The 14966-nt window shown below is 45.5% G+C and overlaps 1 protein-coding gene across 1 annotated transcript in view; it reads left to right on the top strand.

Moving 5' to 3' along the window:
• Window positions 1-1290: 1290 nt before the first annotated feature.
• Window positions 1291-14966, top strand: part of LOC108521735 (putative uncharacterized protein C10orf126) — a 38510-nt gene continuing 24834 nt past the window's right edge. The window contains 4 exon segments of the mRNA XM_017861694.1: window positions 1291-1313; window positions 2292-2344; window positions 2347-2370; window positions 2373-2428. Of these exon segments, the coding sequence (XP_017717183.1) occupies window positions 1291-1313; window positions 2292-2344; window positions 2347-2370; window positions 2373-2428 (156 nt within the window).

Genomic DNA, 14966 nt, shown 5'->3' with positions numbered 1-14966 from the left:
GGTCAACATGGGGAAACCCCGTCTCTACTAAAAATACAAAAAATAGCTGGGTGTGGTGGCGTGTGCCTGTAATCCCAGCTACTCGGGAGGCTGAGGTAGGAGAACCATTTGAACCCAGGAGGTGGAGCTTGCAGTGAGCTGAGACCACACCACTGCACTCCAGCCTGGTGACAGAGGGAGACTCCATCTCAAAAAAAGAAGAAAAAGAAAAAAGAAAAACAGCCAGCGCATAAGAGAAGAGGTGAGCTCGTCCTCAGGGAAGAGTCAGTTTTTGTCAGAGCAAGGAGGGACTATTTGGAAGTTAGATTTCGGATGTGAAGAGTTTTGCTATTAGTGGATCAGGCTGATGGCACCGTGGATGGGTTTCAGGAGTCAGGAATGGGTGGGAGAAAGTTTCCCACTGTGGGTTGTGCAGCACCTCCTGGCCCGGAGAGTGTGGGTGAGACAAGTGGCTTGGGAGACAAGAATGAAGAGCATGAATGCCAGTGTGCAGCACTGAGTTCGCATCTGCCACATTGTAAGCTCTCAGAAGACCTCAGCTTCTATTCATTTTGTCACAAATCGATTAATTATTGAGCTGAAGGATATATTAGAAAAGGGTCAATAGCAATACTTCTAACTTCCAATCTGTACTTAGGCTTGGCATTCAATTGATGTTATCAAAACCTGTGCTAGCTCCAAGGAAGAGAGAACACTGTTTTCTGATTTAGTTGCTTCCTGAAAGGAGCTGAGAGCTGTAAAATGCAGGCAAGATTGGACTTTTCAGTAATGCTTATATATTGACTTGCAGGAACAGTATTAGAACATTTTTTTTAATGCACATATTATCTCCTTAGGGTAAGGGAAAAGGTTTTATCTTTTTATTTTTGCATCTCCCCTTTGAGTGAACATGGTTCTTTTTTCTTTAACTCACAACTTTGCAAGGTATTTGAAGAAATATGAGAGAGAGTTTCTGTTTCTTATCTCTTTAAGCAATATCCTCTTGTATACCAAATAATATCTTCCTGTGGTTAATGATACGAGAAACAGAACGCTTCTCCAGAAACCTTTTCACATCCCAGATTCAGAGTTCCTGTGTCCAGAATCTGATCTGACGTATTTTACTACTTAGGTAAATCCTTAATCTCAAGAGTGACAAGAGTGAAGTCTTTTTATGTTTGTTTTTTAGAGATGGGCCTCCTTCTGTCGCCTAGGCTGGAGTGCAGTGGTGTGATTATAGCTCACTGCAGCCTCAACCTCCTGAGCTCAAGTAGTCCTTCTACCTCAGCTTTCTGAGTTGTGACTACAGCCATGAACCACTGCATCCAGTTCAGGTTTTTTGCTTGTTTGTTGTTTTTCTTAAAAAAACACTAGTGATTCTATTTTGATTCTGGCAACTTTCATAAGGTCCAGGGACAAAATAAATGTGTTGTCTCCTGGGAGGAGATGGATTTATAAGCCCATAGGCACCATTCAGAAGCGGTGTGCCCTGGAAGCACCAAGGAATGTTGCTTGCTCCACCTTCCCAGGTGCTCAAGGCAAACCCCTGGATCATCCTTGACTCTTCTTTTGCTCTCACAGGGCACATCCAATCTATGAGGAAGTTAACTTGGTTCAGGTAGTTTAAAAATCTATCTGAATGTAGGGGCCAGGCACAGTGGCTCATACCTGGAGTCCCAATTACTCAGGAGGTTGAGGCGGGAGGATTGCTTGAGGCTCCAGGAGCTCGAGGCTGCAGTGAGCTATGATCATGCCACTGCACTGCAGCCTGGGCAACTGAACAAGGCTCAGGCTTGTCTTTAACTCCTGGCCTTTAGTGATCCTCTTGCCTTGTCCTCCCAAAGTGTTGGGATTACAGGCATGGGCCACTGAGCCCTGCCTAAAACTTTTAATGTCAGTAACTTGGAAGAATGTTCTGGTGGATAGGAAAACCCTGGATGGAGAGAAGGTTGAGGCATTTGAGAGGTCAGAGAGAAGAAAGGTATCCAAGGACAATGGAATTGGCTGGTTGTTGCTCAATTGCATTGAGGATCTACAGTAGGATAATGAAAAGCTGTAGGCAGGTAGGGAGCAATTGAAAGCCAAGTGTGAAGGCCTGAGGGCCTCCAGGAGAGAAGCCCATATTCACTCAATTCAGTGTAGAAAAAGCAGAAGACCAAACTCTGGATTTAATAGGCTTGCCTAGCTTCAAAGATGATTATCATTATGCAAAGATCAGAGCACTGGTTGGGAAAACATGGAGCTCTTGTGCACGGAATGGGGACATTTGGGTGGATGCCTCCAAATATTTTGAGCTCTCAAACTCTTCTAAGCCCTCGGAGCCTGCAGAGGTGGCTCACCCTTCCCTGTTATCATCTGGAACTCCCATCACAGAGTTCCGTTTCCATGGGCCAAGAGGGCTTCTCAGGATCCTCAACTCCTTGCCTGGTTGTCAGACCAATCACTAGAGGTAAGTCACAACATCACCAAGCCAAGAATATTATGGCAACATTGATGAGCTAGAAGGAGACTGTACCTCCCCCAAACTGTGAGTAATTAGCCCCTATACTAGAAGGAAGGAACTGGATTTCGAAGGTGCTTGATCAAAGAGCAGGATAAAGGTAAATAAAGGAACTTCAGGGCATTTTCTCAGGATGTGGGACTTAATGCTTGGCAAAGACCCTAGAGGATAGTGCAAACTTGCTGCTTGGGTGGTTCAAGCCTGGAGATAGGTCCATGCTGAGTGGAGCTGAAACAGATTTTTAAAGGCTCAGGGAAGTGAGCATGCTGGAGAGGGTATATTATGGTGATTAGAAGACCCACCAGAGGATTACGAAGCACAAGGAGGTCTGGAGAACACAGCATTCACCAAGCCGTTGGGAAATTAGCTAGAGGCTTTCCTCTGCAGGCCACAAGTGGTGGTATGAAAGGTTGTTGTGGAGCTGAATCCACAGAGAGCAGTGACGATGGGGTGAAACAGATGGGAATCTTGTGAGGATATTTCTTAATACATCTAATTAAAAGAAAGCCAACACAGGCCGGGCATGGTGGCTCCCACCTGTAATCCCAGCACTTTGGGAGGCCGAAGTGGGTGGATCACTTGAGGTCAGGAATTCAAAACTAGCCTGGCCAAGATGGTGAAACCCTGTCTCCACTAAAAATACAAAAAATTAGCTGGGCGTGGTGGTGTACACCTGTGGTCCCAGCTACTTGGAAGGCTGAGGCAGGAGAATCACTTGAACCCGGAAGGTAGAGGTTGCAGTGAGCTGAGACTGTGCCACTTCACTCCAGCTTGGGCGACAGAGTGAGATCCCGTATCAAAAAAAAAAAAAAACCAAAAAAAAAAGCGCCAACAAGGATGCCCAGGAGGCTGAGGGTGTTTGCTCTATCAAACATTTGCAATCCCTTGTCTAGTACCTAGAACCTGAGGCAGTTTTCAGACCTGGAATCCCCCAATAGAAAGGGTGGCCACGTTCCCAGGATGAAGGACCCAGCAACACCACACCAAGTCTATGATGGTATCATTCCTTTTGTCCTTCCCCAAAGGACATTTATTCAAGTGACTCTACTCTGGGGAAAAACTCCCAGATGTTTTGAAGATTACTGGATGCCCTGTAGGGATGGATGGAGGTAGGCATTGAGGTGTGCAATGACTCAGATCTTCACTGGAGAAAGGACTTACCTGGCAGCTGTGAGGATTGTGGGCAGCTGACAGCTTCTAGCTGCAGTGCCTGGAGGATCTGCTTCAGCTTTTGAACCAAGACCACACTTTTTCTAGGCAGGTCCCAGCCAATACCCGCACCATGGCGGTACCAAGGCTATGTCTGTCCAACACAGGAATCCTCTTTGCTTCAGAGCTTCCCATCACATTGGCCAAATCTGTGCCCGACCCACCAAAATTTGAGACTCTCTCTTGTCTATCTTGTTTTCTACCCTTTTTCCTTTTGTAAGTGTCAAACCTACATCGTGATCTGAAGGCTTTCCATGCTTGGGCAATCTTCATATTTCCTCTTACACTTTTTACAAACATTACCCCCCAACCCCAAATCTCTTGCACTTCTTCCCCCCCACCCCCCACCCGAGACGGAGTCTCGCTCTGTCGCCCAGGCAGGAGTGCAGTGGCCGGATCTCAGCTCACTGCAAGCTCCGCCTCCCGGGTTTACGCCATTCTCCTGCCTCAGCCTCCCGAGTAGCTAGGACTACAGGCGCCCGCCACTTCGCCCGGCTAGTTTTTTGTATTTTTTAGTAGAGATGGGTTTTCACCGCGTTAGCCAGGATGGTCTCGATTTCCTGACCTCGTGATCCGCCCGTCTCGGCCTCCCAAAGTGCTGGGATTACAGGCTTGAGCCACCGCGCCCGGCCTGCACTTCTAACTCAACCTCATTTTCTGCTTTCCTTAGGATGCAACTGACATGATGCTTTGGTCTGCTCAGTTGTAGTCTGTTTAGCCACAGATAAGGCAGTCGGGTACAGTAAATGACTTTGCAGAGGCTCGCTAACACATGGAAATGTTTATACCCATTTAAAAGTTAATTCACAAAGTAGTACCAGATTTTCTCATTACAGTATTTTAATGCAGGGGCTCGTACAGTTAAAATATTCTGGAAGTTAAGTAGGAAAACTACATTGAAGATAAATCTACGTTAATTACAGATGCAAAATTTTGTTTTAAATGTAAGCATCTACCCTACTCCCTTCCACCAGAGTTAGGCTGGGGTTCTGTGAATTGCACACAGACATTTCTTGCTTGTTATGGAATTTGCTTTTTGTATTTTGGAAGCAGCTAAATTCTGGGCAACAAAACCAAACTGGTCTCACATTTAGATTAAGCACCTTCAATGGCTGAGCCACTTCCTCTTGTATGTTTGATAGTCACCCAAAATTGAGGACAGTGGTGGATACACTCTTCGCCTTCTGTTTCAACACTCTCTTGCCTTTCTTATTTCCTAGTGCTATTTGTGGCACCGCAATCATATATGTTTACTAGGTTTAGACAACAACACCATCTTGGCTGACACTTTAAAAAAAGTATTTGAGATCCTTGACAACAGCTCAATTCCTCAGACTTAGGAAGAGGTCACATGGCTTCTCACAACGGCTAAGACAAGGGTGGGAGTGGGAAAGTCTTTCCATTTCTTCATCTAGGCACTTAGTAAACAAAACCAGCTCCTCAAAATAGCTTTTATACAAAGAACATAATCTTTTACCTAAGAATCTTTATTTGGGTTTCCATCATCCAGTCTTTTCCTTTTTTCTCTTTTAAAGCTTGAAGCCCATGGACTTTGAGATTTGTTGCATCTTTATCCACAAATCTCCTCCCTTTAATAACCAGTCTTCTCAGAACTTAGATTCCAGCCAAGCCAACACCTTCAACATCTTCTTCGGATGTTGACTATTACTAGACCGTTTTCCAGCCATTCTCATTTTATCAATAGCTCCTTCAATCTTGAGATTCCTTCTTAAGAACCATTTCCTTCTAAAGGTCTATTCTAACTGCCTCCAAATGATTTCTTCTTCTTCATCATTATCTTAATGCTTCCTTAGCCATGAGCTTGTTTGTACAAGTGTAAAGATAAATGGTGACTGGCAGAATGCCTGTGCTTGAAAGATACAACGGGCTTATTTGCCAATTTCTTCTGTCTTATAGAACTGTGGTTACACTACTCCGCCTTCATTACAATCACAAATGTGTGAGAATGAAGGAGAGGCCAAGCATGCCTGTAATCTTGGCATTTTGGGAGGCTGTGGTGGGAGGATTCCTTGAGCCCAGGAGTTTGAGACCAGTCTGGGCAACATGGTGAAACCCTGTCTCTACAAAAAATACTAAAAATTAGCCTGGCATGATGGTGTATGCCTGTGGTCCCAGCTACTCAGGAGGCTGAAGTGGGAGGATCATCTGAGCCCAGGAGGTAGAGGCTTCAGTGAGTCCTCATTGCATTGCTGCACCCCAGCCTGGGCGACAGCTAAACCTCGTCTAAAAAAAAAAAAAAAAAAAAAAAAAAGAGTAAAGGAGAAATCACCATCTGAAATCTGAGGATTAAGGGACTAATTTGGCTAGTTTGTAATTGTTTTATTATTATTATTCTTATTTTGGGATGGAGTCTCGCTCTATCCCCTAGGCTGGAGTACAGTGGTACAATCTCGGCTCACTGCAACCTCCGCCTCCCGGGTTCAAACGACTCTCCTGCCTCAGCCTCCTGAGTAACTGGGACTACAGACACCCGCCACCACGCCTGGCTAATTTTTTGTATTTTTAGTAGAGATGGGGTTTCACTGTGTTAGCCAGGATGGTCTTGATCTCCTGACCTCGTGATCTGTCCACCTCGGCCTCCCAAAGTGCTAGGATTACAGGCGTGAACCACTGCTCCCCCCTGTGATTTTTATAAGTTGTTTGCTGTCAGAGCTAAGGATTTTACTTGAGTTAACAAATAACTATGCTATAAGTAACAACAATGCTTAGCCAAAGATGTGCTAATAGTTTTCCTGGTATTAGCTGGTTCCCCCTTGAGTTAGAACATACCTGTGAGAACACATAGGAGGACATCTCTCAAAATGTAACTGGCACCAAGCTACTTATGTATACCTGTTTGCTTGCCATCCGTTGGGCCAGACATCTGACATCTTTGTTGCCTTTTTCTTTCTAGGTCTTGGTACTGTTGACATTTGATAAATGTTTATTTCTTGATTTTAATTCTTAGCCTTTGTTTCATTTAATACTTCAGTTCTTCATGCCAGAATTGTCTGGAAGGCAACTGGAAGTTTAACAGAGATAAAGGAAATCGAGATCACAGTATATTCCTCATAGTTCTAACATCTGCATTTTGGGAACAGAAGGCAAATGTTTTAAATGTTTTGCCAATTGCAATTAAACCAAATGATCAACTACTCATCATGATGCAGTTTCAGGGATGTATGTCTGCAATTCACACATTTCATCTCCTAGCTTGTTCTTCTTTCAATAAAGAGGTCACGATTGGAGTGACTTTTAGGCTAAGTTATAAACAGTTACCTTTGCCTTTGTGTCTCTTGTAATAATTGTTGCATTGGGTAAGGATTACATGTGATATGTGCCTTGTGATCTGCTTCAGAACAGGAGAGGAAATGTGTTGGTCTTCCCCAGGATCACCTCTGTGAACCACTTAAAACTCTAGTGGACAGAGCACTGGAGAGTGTCCCCCAGAGAACTGTTTTAACTGGCCATCTGCCTCCTCACCCTCTAGATTATGGACCTGTGTTTTGCAGCTTTTAGGCTCCAGATCTTTTTTTTTCAGTCTCAACCCCTAAATCCTAACAAGGCTAAATAGTCTTTTGTTTCTTTAAGTGTGTAGAAGCTATTCCAAAGCTTTTTAGCTTTCATTGACTAGTAAATTTCCAAAAGACACTTTTGAAGCCTCGCTTAAAGTTTTAACATTTTATTTTCTCAGGTAAAATAGTTCTTAAAAGAGATTGTCAAAGATGTATATATATATTTTTTCTAGAAATATTTACTATGGCAGATATTCCTCTCTCCTTTCTTTTTGGCAAAACTTCAATTTCATGTGGGAGTTTATCCCTCTCCCATATGAGTTAAAATTTAATCTTGACAAGTCGAAGCCTCTAAGTCAATATCCTTGAAAGCGACTGGCTTAAGGGGAGGCATGAGATCCTTTTCTGGACTGCTATGTACACGGGAAGGTCTGTTAGGGGTTTATGCTGGTCTGTTTCCATTTGTCCCGCTCCATCCAGAACTCATCTGTCTTTTTCTGCTTTGTGCCCCAGGAGGTTGACCTCTAAGGATTGCGCTGTGAAGTCTTCCTTGTCCTCTGGCATTCCACTGGATTTGGCTAATGGAGGCATTGCTAGGAGGGCAGAGTATTCATAATTCGACCTCAGACTCCCTTCCTCCTGGCTGCGATCCAGACAGTAGCCACATTCCTGTAAGGCACAGCTCCCGTGTCGGGCAAGCTCTCTTCCTCAGCTACAGCTCTCTTTATGAAGGGTGGAAACTTCCTTTCTTCTTTCTCCTTCAGGACCAGAAGCAGGAGGACTCTCTGCTGTAATCCTTGGCATTTCACCTTTCCTCCTTGGTTCTCTTAACTTTGCTCGCTTGCAGTCTTTAAACAGCCCCCTCCATTAAATTCACTTCTATTAAATTCTCTGAGAATGCAAGCTCTTCCCTGCTCAAACCTTGACTGGTATAGGGGGCTTCGAGGAATGGTTCTTGAAAAGACTCACAGAGGAGGAAGACACAGTTTCTCTTGTACTGGAGGTCATTGTGTCAGCAGGTGACCCTGGAACCTTGGAGGCAGCCATTTTGAACAAGGAAGGGATCCAGGTGAGAGAGACTAACATGCTGTGGATAGCAGAGTCAGAAAATGGAAGGGGAGTGTGTCCTTGAGGCCACTGTGCTTTTGAATGAATCAATTTTGGAGGTGTCCTGAAAGGGGACAGTGTGCTGGATGATCTAGTACACATTGCTGATGCTTTATGTCACTTTGAGCAGCAGTCTTGTGTTCTGTGAAGCTGAACAATTTCTCTCTCGCTCCCTTCTTGAGATGGGGTCTTGCTCTGCACTCAGGCTGGAGTGCAGTGGGGTGATCAAAACTCACTGCAGCCTAATACTCCTGGGCTCAAGCGATCTTCCTACCTCAACCTCCCCAGTAGTTGGGACTACAGGCATGTACTGCCACACCCAGCTAATTAAAAAAAAAAAGCTTTGTGAAGAGGGATCTTACTATGTTGCCCAGACTAGTCTCAAATTCATGGTCTCAAGCAGTCCTCCTGCTTCTGCCTCCCAAAATACTGGAATTGCAGGCATGAGCAACCATGACCATCAGAAAGTTTTCTTGAGTCTGATAAAGCAAACCCACAGGGTGCAATTATAAAACAATGGGATCGTTGTGGGGGAAATGTACTTAAATAGAGTGCGCAGAGATACATCTAAAGTGACTTGAACAATGAGAAGTTCAATGAGACATGAGCAGGTGGGAAAACTATCACTACTACTTCAGAAAGAAAGGGACATTTAAACTCCAAATATGCAGAAAGAAAATAAACTGAGAATAAATGGGAGGGCTAGAAAATTAAATGGAATATTAAGGACATTCCTTTTATTTTTTCTCAATGTTTGGTAAGCACTAATGTGTGTGTGTGTGTGTGTGTGTGTGTGTGCGCGCGCGCGTTTGTGTGTGTGTAGTGTCTTTTTCCATGGTTTATGGCTTAAAATAAATTTTTTGGTAGAAATTATACAAAGCACTCATTGCTGCATGCATATGTAACAGGGTGGCATTTAACCCAGTTTAGGCAATGGGGTAAAGTCAGTGAAGGCTGATGCCGGGATCCTGTACCTGTAAGACTGACGTGGTTTTCAGGGCCGCCGCTCCACTCCCACACGCCTTCACCAATTCCTGGTCTTGTCTCTGCCTCATCCTGCTCTGGGTTGCTCTGCTCTGGTCCTGGTCATGGGCCTTGAACTCCCTCCCACCCTGGCCCTCCAGGCTGGCTTGCTCTGTGCTCTCCGACATGCGGTCCTGGGCTGGGGTTCCCCATCTTCCTCCTTATCTTTCTACCTGGCATTGCACCTCTGTGATTCTCTAGAATAAATTCTCTGTCCTTGAACTACTACAGCGGTGATTTTAGTCTTGGTAAGCCCTTCCCCTTGAAAAAATAACATTTAAAAAAACACAATTTTCTCTAATACATTTTAGAATAATTTTAATTTAAAAAACCCCTGTATGGTATTCGTTTCTCATGGGCTGTTTTAGGCTTGCCCCTCTCTGTGCTCCTTGTCTTACTCTGGCCCCTTTTTCTAGACCCTCCTCCAGCTTATGGCCCTCCTTTGCTTCTTCACCTCTTTTTTTGAGACAAGGTCTTGCTCTATCACATAAGCTGGAGTGCAGTGGTGCCATCATAGCTCACTGCAGCCTTGAACTCCTAGGCTCAGGTGATCCTCCCACCTCAGCCTCCTGACTAGCTGGGACCACAGACACACACCACCGGGCCAGGCTAATTTTTAAATGTTTGCTAGAGGTAAAGTTTCACTATGTTGGCCAGGCTGGTCTCCAACTCTTGGCCTCAAATGATTCTTCCACCTCACCTTCCCAATGTGCTGAGGTGACAGGGGTGAGCCACTGCACTTGGCCCACTCACCTCTTTGAATCACTGTCTTCTCAATTCTGAATCCTTCTAAATTTTCCTCACCAACACTCAGATTGAGAAGTGGGAAGAAGAAACAAGAAAATAGGAGGAGAAAGAGGGGCCCAAAACAATTACTTTCTAATGCAAGCAGAACAGAATCAAGGTGAAAGAAAAGATCTTTTGAGGCCTGGAGTTGAGTGAGCCCATGAGCCAAACCTTAAGGGGAAGGCGGGAGGCAGGACTTGTGATTTCTTCTTGGGTGAGCTATTTGTTTAAGTGATGCTGGAATTGTAGGCCATAGACGCAAATTATAGAATCATTCCCTGACTTGCCCACTAGATTGGGCAAGTTGGGGAAAATAATCAATTTATCCGTTGAAAATTAATTCTTTCCGTTGGACGATAGCGAAAGGGCCTAAGAAGATACTGAATAAATGCTTTCTGATGATGTGGGTGCAGCCAGGAGCCACTGCACTGATGTTTTGAGGCCTTTCCAGCTGTAGAGTTCAAGAGTTCTTAATTAGAAACACATGTTCTGAGAGTCCACACAGTCACATCTTGTCACTGTAAAGGAAGACATTAAAAGGTATGGCTCTAGAATGAAGAATGGCCTGGTGCAGTGGTTCATGCCTGTAATCCTAGCACTTTGGGAGGCTGAGGCGGGAGGATCACTTGAGTCCAGGAATTCGAGACCAGTCTGCACAATAAAATGAGACCTCTGTCTTTACAAGAAGTAAAACAATTAGCCAGATATGATGGCACATGCCTGTAGTCCCAGCTACATGACAGGCTGAGGCAGGAGGATGGTTTGAGCCCAGGAGGTTGAGGCTGCAGTGAGCTGTGTTTGTGCCACTGCACTCTAACCTGGGCAACAGAGCAAGACCTTCTCTCAAAAACATAAAAATAATAATCAAAGGAAGAAACTTGCTCCTTGTGATGTATGGGGCAAGACGTTCTGACCTTTTCCTTTTTTCTTGGCTTTGGGACCCCAGGGGATTCACTGAACCTCTCTGGGCTACTAGTGTTGTGATCTGTAACACTGAGATGATTAATTCTGTTCTGCTCACCTCTCAGGGTCGGACAGGATCAAATGATACAGATGACAGCATGTTGTGACACACAGCCTTCCACACTAGTGCAAGGTATCACTGAAGTTTTACTATGATGTGTGACCCAGTTGCACGGTCACCAGGTACTGTGAGTGCTACTGGCCAGCAGAGGAAGGCCAGAGTAAACTGCAGTTCTACCCTGGGTAGCTTCACTTGGCTGGAAAAAAAAAATCACTTAACCAAGGTTGTGTGCCTAGACTGTGCTGAGAAGCCAGGGGAAAGAGAGAGATGTCTCAACCAGGGCATTTACAAACCGAAGCCTGGGAGTACTATCAGACTTACCAAAGGGCCCTTAGGTTAATATATTTGCAAACATAGCCACCTGGCAGTTAAAAATGAAGCCATGTTTGTTTAAGAAAATTATAAATAAGTGTGTTTTTGATTCAAGTTCATCTTCTTGGCCCCTTCTCCTAAGTATTTCTGAAATCTGCCCACTTCTCTCCACCAATACCACCGCTTTATTCCAGGCCTGCCTCACCTCCCATGTGCTTCAAACTCTCAGCCTCCCACTTGGTCTCTTTTGTTCCAGTCTCTTTCCCGCAGCACCCTACTGTCCACGTCCACCTCACATCATCTCTGCCTCTAGTCAGATCATGTCACTTCCCTGCTTAGCATCTTCCAGTATTTCCCTGTTCCTCCTCCTTCCCTATGGAACTCAGATTTCCAGCCTCCCCAAGGCTGGACTGGGTTGCTCCTGTGTGCTCAGTGGGCATGCTTACCCACCTTCCCTCCTTGATCTCACCTGGTGTCCTCATATCACACTGCTTTGAAGAAGGAGAACTCTCTGACTCTCACTAAATCTTCTCATTAAAACTGCTGACTTGAAGCTTGGACAAGAAGGTGGAACAGGATATGGAAAAGAATTATCACAGACCCCCACTAGACAGCAACCATGTGTCTTTTTTTTTTCCTCTCTGTCTTTGAGATGGAGCCTTGCTCTGTCACCTAGGCTGGAGTACAGTGGCACAATCTTGGCTCACTGCAACCTCCACCTGTCAGGTTCAAGTGATTCTCAATTCTCATGCCTCAGCCTCCTGAGTAGCTGGGACTACAGACACCTGCCACCACACCCACCTAATTTTTCTATTTGTAGTAGAGACAGGGTTTCACTATTTTGGCCAGGCTGATCTCGAACTCCTGACCTCAAGTGATCCACCTGCTGCGGTCTTCCAAAGTGCTGGGATTAGAGGCCTGAGCCACTGCGCCCGGCCCATCTCCTACTACATCTATAATCATCTCCCTCCACTGTTTCCTCTTTCTTCCCTCTAGGTACAATTGTCATGCATCCCTCTCCTGTCCAAGGCCAATTCCTATGCTCATGCCTTGCACTCGATCCCTGCACCATCTCAGGGTCTTCCTCCTTTTATTATCTCCTCTATCTCCAACCTCATCAAGCTTCCCCTTTCTCCTGGATTATTCCCATCAGCATGCAAACATTCTGAATGTTTTTCCTTGATCCTTTAGAGGATGTTCAGCTGTCCTTCCATTTGTCTGCTTTTTATGCCTAAAATTCATGGAAGAGTCAGCTGGGCATGCCCTGTCACCACCTCACCTCTTCTCTATGCCTGTTGGGCTCCCACTTCTGCTGCTTGATGGTGACCACTGCTCCAGGTGAGCAGTGTCCTCCTCCTTGCCACACTCAGGGCTCAGTTTTCTTTTTCCTTTTCTTTTCTCTCTCTCTTTCTTTCTTTTCTTTTCTTTTCTTTTCTTTTCTTTTCTTTTCTTTTTTTGAGACAGAGTTTCACTCTGTTGCCCAAGCTGGAGCGCAATGGCGTGATCTCAGCTCACTGAAAGTTCCACCTTCTGGGTTCAAGTGATCCTTCTGCCCCAGCCTCCCAAGTAGCTGGGATTACAGGCATGTGCCACCATACCTGCTAATTTTTGTATTTTTAGTAGAGTTGGGGTTTTGCCATTTTGGCCAGGCTGGTCTCGAACTCCTGCCCTCAAGTCATCTGCCCGTCTTGGCCTCCCAAAGTGCTGGGATTCCAGGTGTAAGCCACTGTGCCCGGCCTCAGCTTTCTGCCTTCATCTTGCTCCTTGCTCAAGGGCAGTCACCACCTCCCCTGGGTTTCTTTGTCTTTTCCAGTTCCGTTGCTAGCTCCTCCTTCCCTCCTAACACAGCTATGTGACTGTGTTCCTGAGCCCTCCACTGCTCTTACCACACTCTCTGTGGGTGGTCCCAACTTGACCCACGGCTTTAAATAGCATTTATTTGCTGGTGATTCCTGAATTTATAGCCTCAGCTTAGACCACTGCTCCTCTGAACTTCAGACTTGTGTATCCAACTGCCCACTCTCCACTCCCATGTAGCAATTTCACAAGCATCCCAAAGTTAATATGTCCCAGAATGAACTCTTGATTCCTGCCACTTCAGTCTATTTCTCTCCTGTCTTCTCTGTCTCAATAAATCACTCCTTCATCCACCTGTGGCTCCATTCCGAAACCTGGATGGCCATTCGGAAATCTGGATGGCCTACGTGTCTCTTCCCCTATACTTATCTTCATAGTTGATTTGTCAGAAATTCCGGACTATTCTACCTCTAAAATACGTCTTGAATCAGTACACCTGTTACCTCTTCTCTCACTATAGCCCAAACCACCACTAGTTTTTTCTTCTCCTTCTTCTTCTTCTTTTATTTGGGGAGCAGTAGGGGGGGCATGGTTTTGCTCTGTTGTCCAGGCTCGAGTGCAGTGGTACAATCATAGCTTACCGTAGCTTCCACCTCCTGGGCTCAAGCGATCCTCCCACCTCAGTCTCCCAGGCAGCTAGGACTACAGGCCACACCATGATGCTCAGTTAATCTTTAAATATATACATATTTTTTTGTAGAGACAAGGTCTTGCTATGTTGCCCAGGCTGGTCTCACACTACTGTCCTTAAGTGATCGTCTTGCCTCAGCCACCGAAAATGCTGAGATTACAGGTGTCAGCCACTGTGCCCAGCTCACCATAAGCTTCTTAAGTGGTTTACTTGATTCCACTTGTGGAAGGCTTCGATCTCTTCCTACACAGCATCCAGGGAAAGTGTGATGCCTGTATAAATCTTTCAATGGCTCCCTATTACCCAGCTCATATGGCCCTACTTGGTTTGGCCCCTGCCTTTCTATAAGCCCTCCTTCTCTCACCATGTCTCTGCCCCTCCTCTTTTCACAACCCGTGGCCGGCCCTCCTCACATCTCTCTGTTTCACTGATTAATACTCGGTCTCTGGTAACTGCCCCAGTGCAGAGGCTGTGCAAATCAATATTTGTTTTGATTGTTGAATTTATTGCCACACGTTAGATCCTAGAGTAACTAAGATGAACTAAAGAAAGCTTCCCCCAAACAGGAGCTGTTAGTCAAGTAAGTGACATAAATGTGTACACAGAGAATATTTACAATTCATTGTGATGGGGTGAACATGAGGGGAAGCCAAGGAAAGGCTTCTCAGGAAAGAGAAGCTTTTGAGAAGTTCTTTCCAAGGAAAGAACACTTGAATTGACTTGATGACCTTCCCCGTAAATCTAAACCATCACATAAAAACAGCCGGGCGCGGTGGCTCAAGCCTGTAATCCCAGCACTTTGGGAGGCCGAGACGGGCGGATCACGAGGTCAGGAGATCGAGACCATCCTGGTCTACACGGTGAAACCCCGTCTCTACTAAAAAATACAAAAAACTAGCCGGGCGAGATGGCGGGCGCCTGTAGTCCCAGCTACTCGGGAGGCTGAGGCAGGAGAATGGCGTGAACCCGGGAGGCGGAGGTTGCAGTGAGCTGAGATCCGGCCACTGCACTCCAGCCTGGGCG

This window comes from Rhinopithecus bieti, unplaced genomic scaffold (assembly GCF_001698545.2).
Source record: "Rhinopithecus bieti isolate Rb0 unplaced genomic scaffold, ASM169854v2 scaffold_58095, whole genome shotgun sequence".
Lineage (NCBI taxonomy): Eukaryota > Metazoa > Chordata > Mammalia > Primates > Cercopithecidae > Rhinopithecus > Rhinopithecus bieti.
Note: the sequence above shows the minus strand (reverse complement) of the source record. Positions and strands in the feature narration are given on the sequence as shown.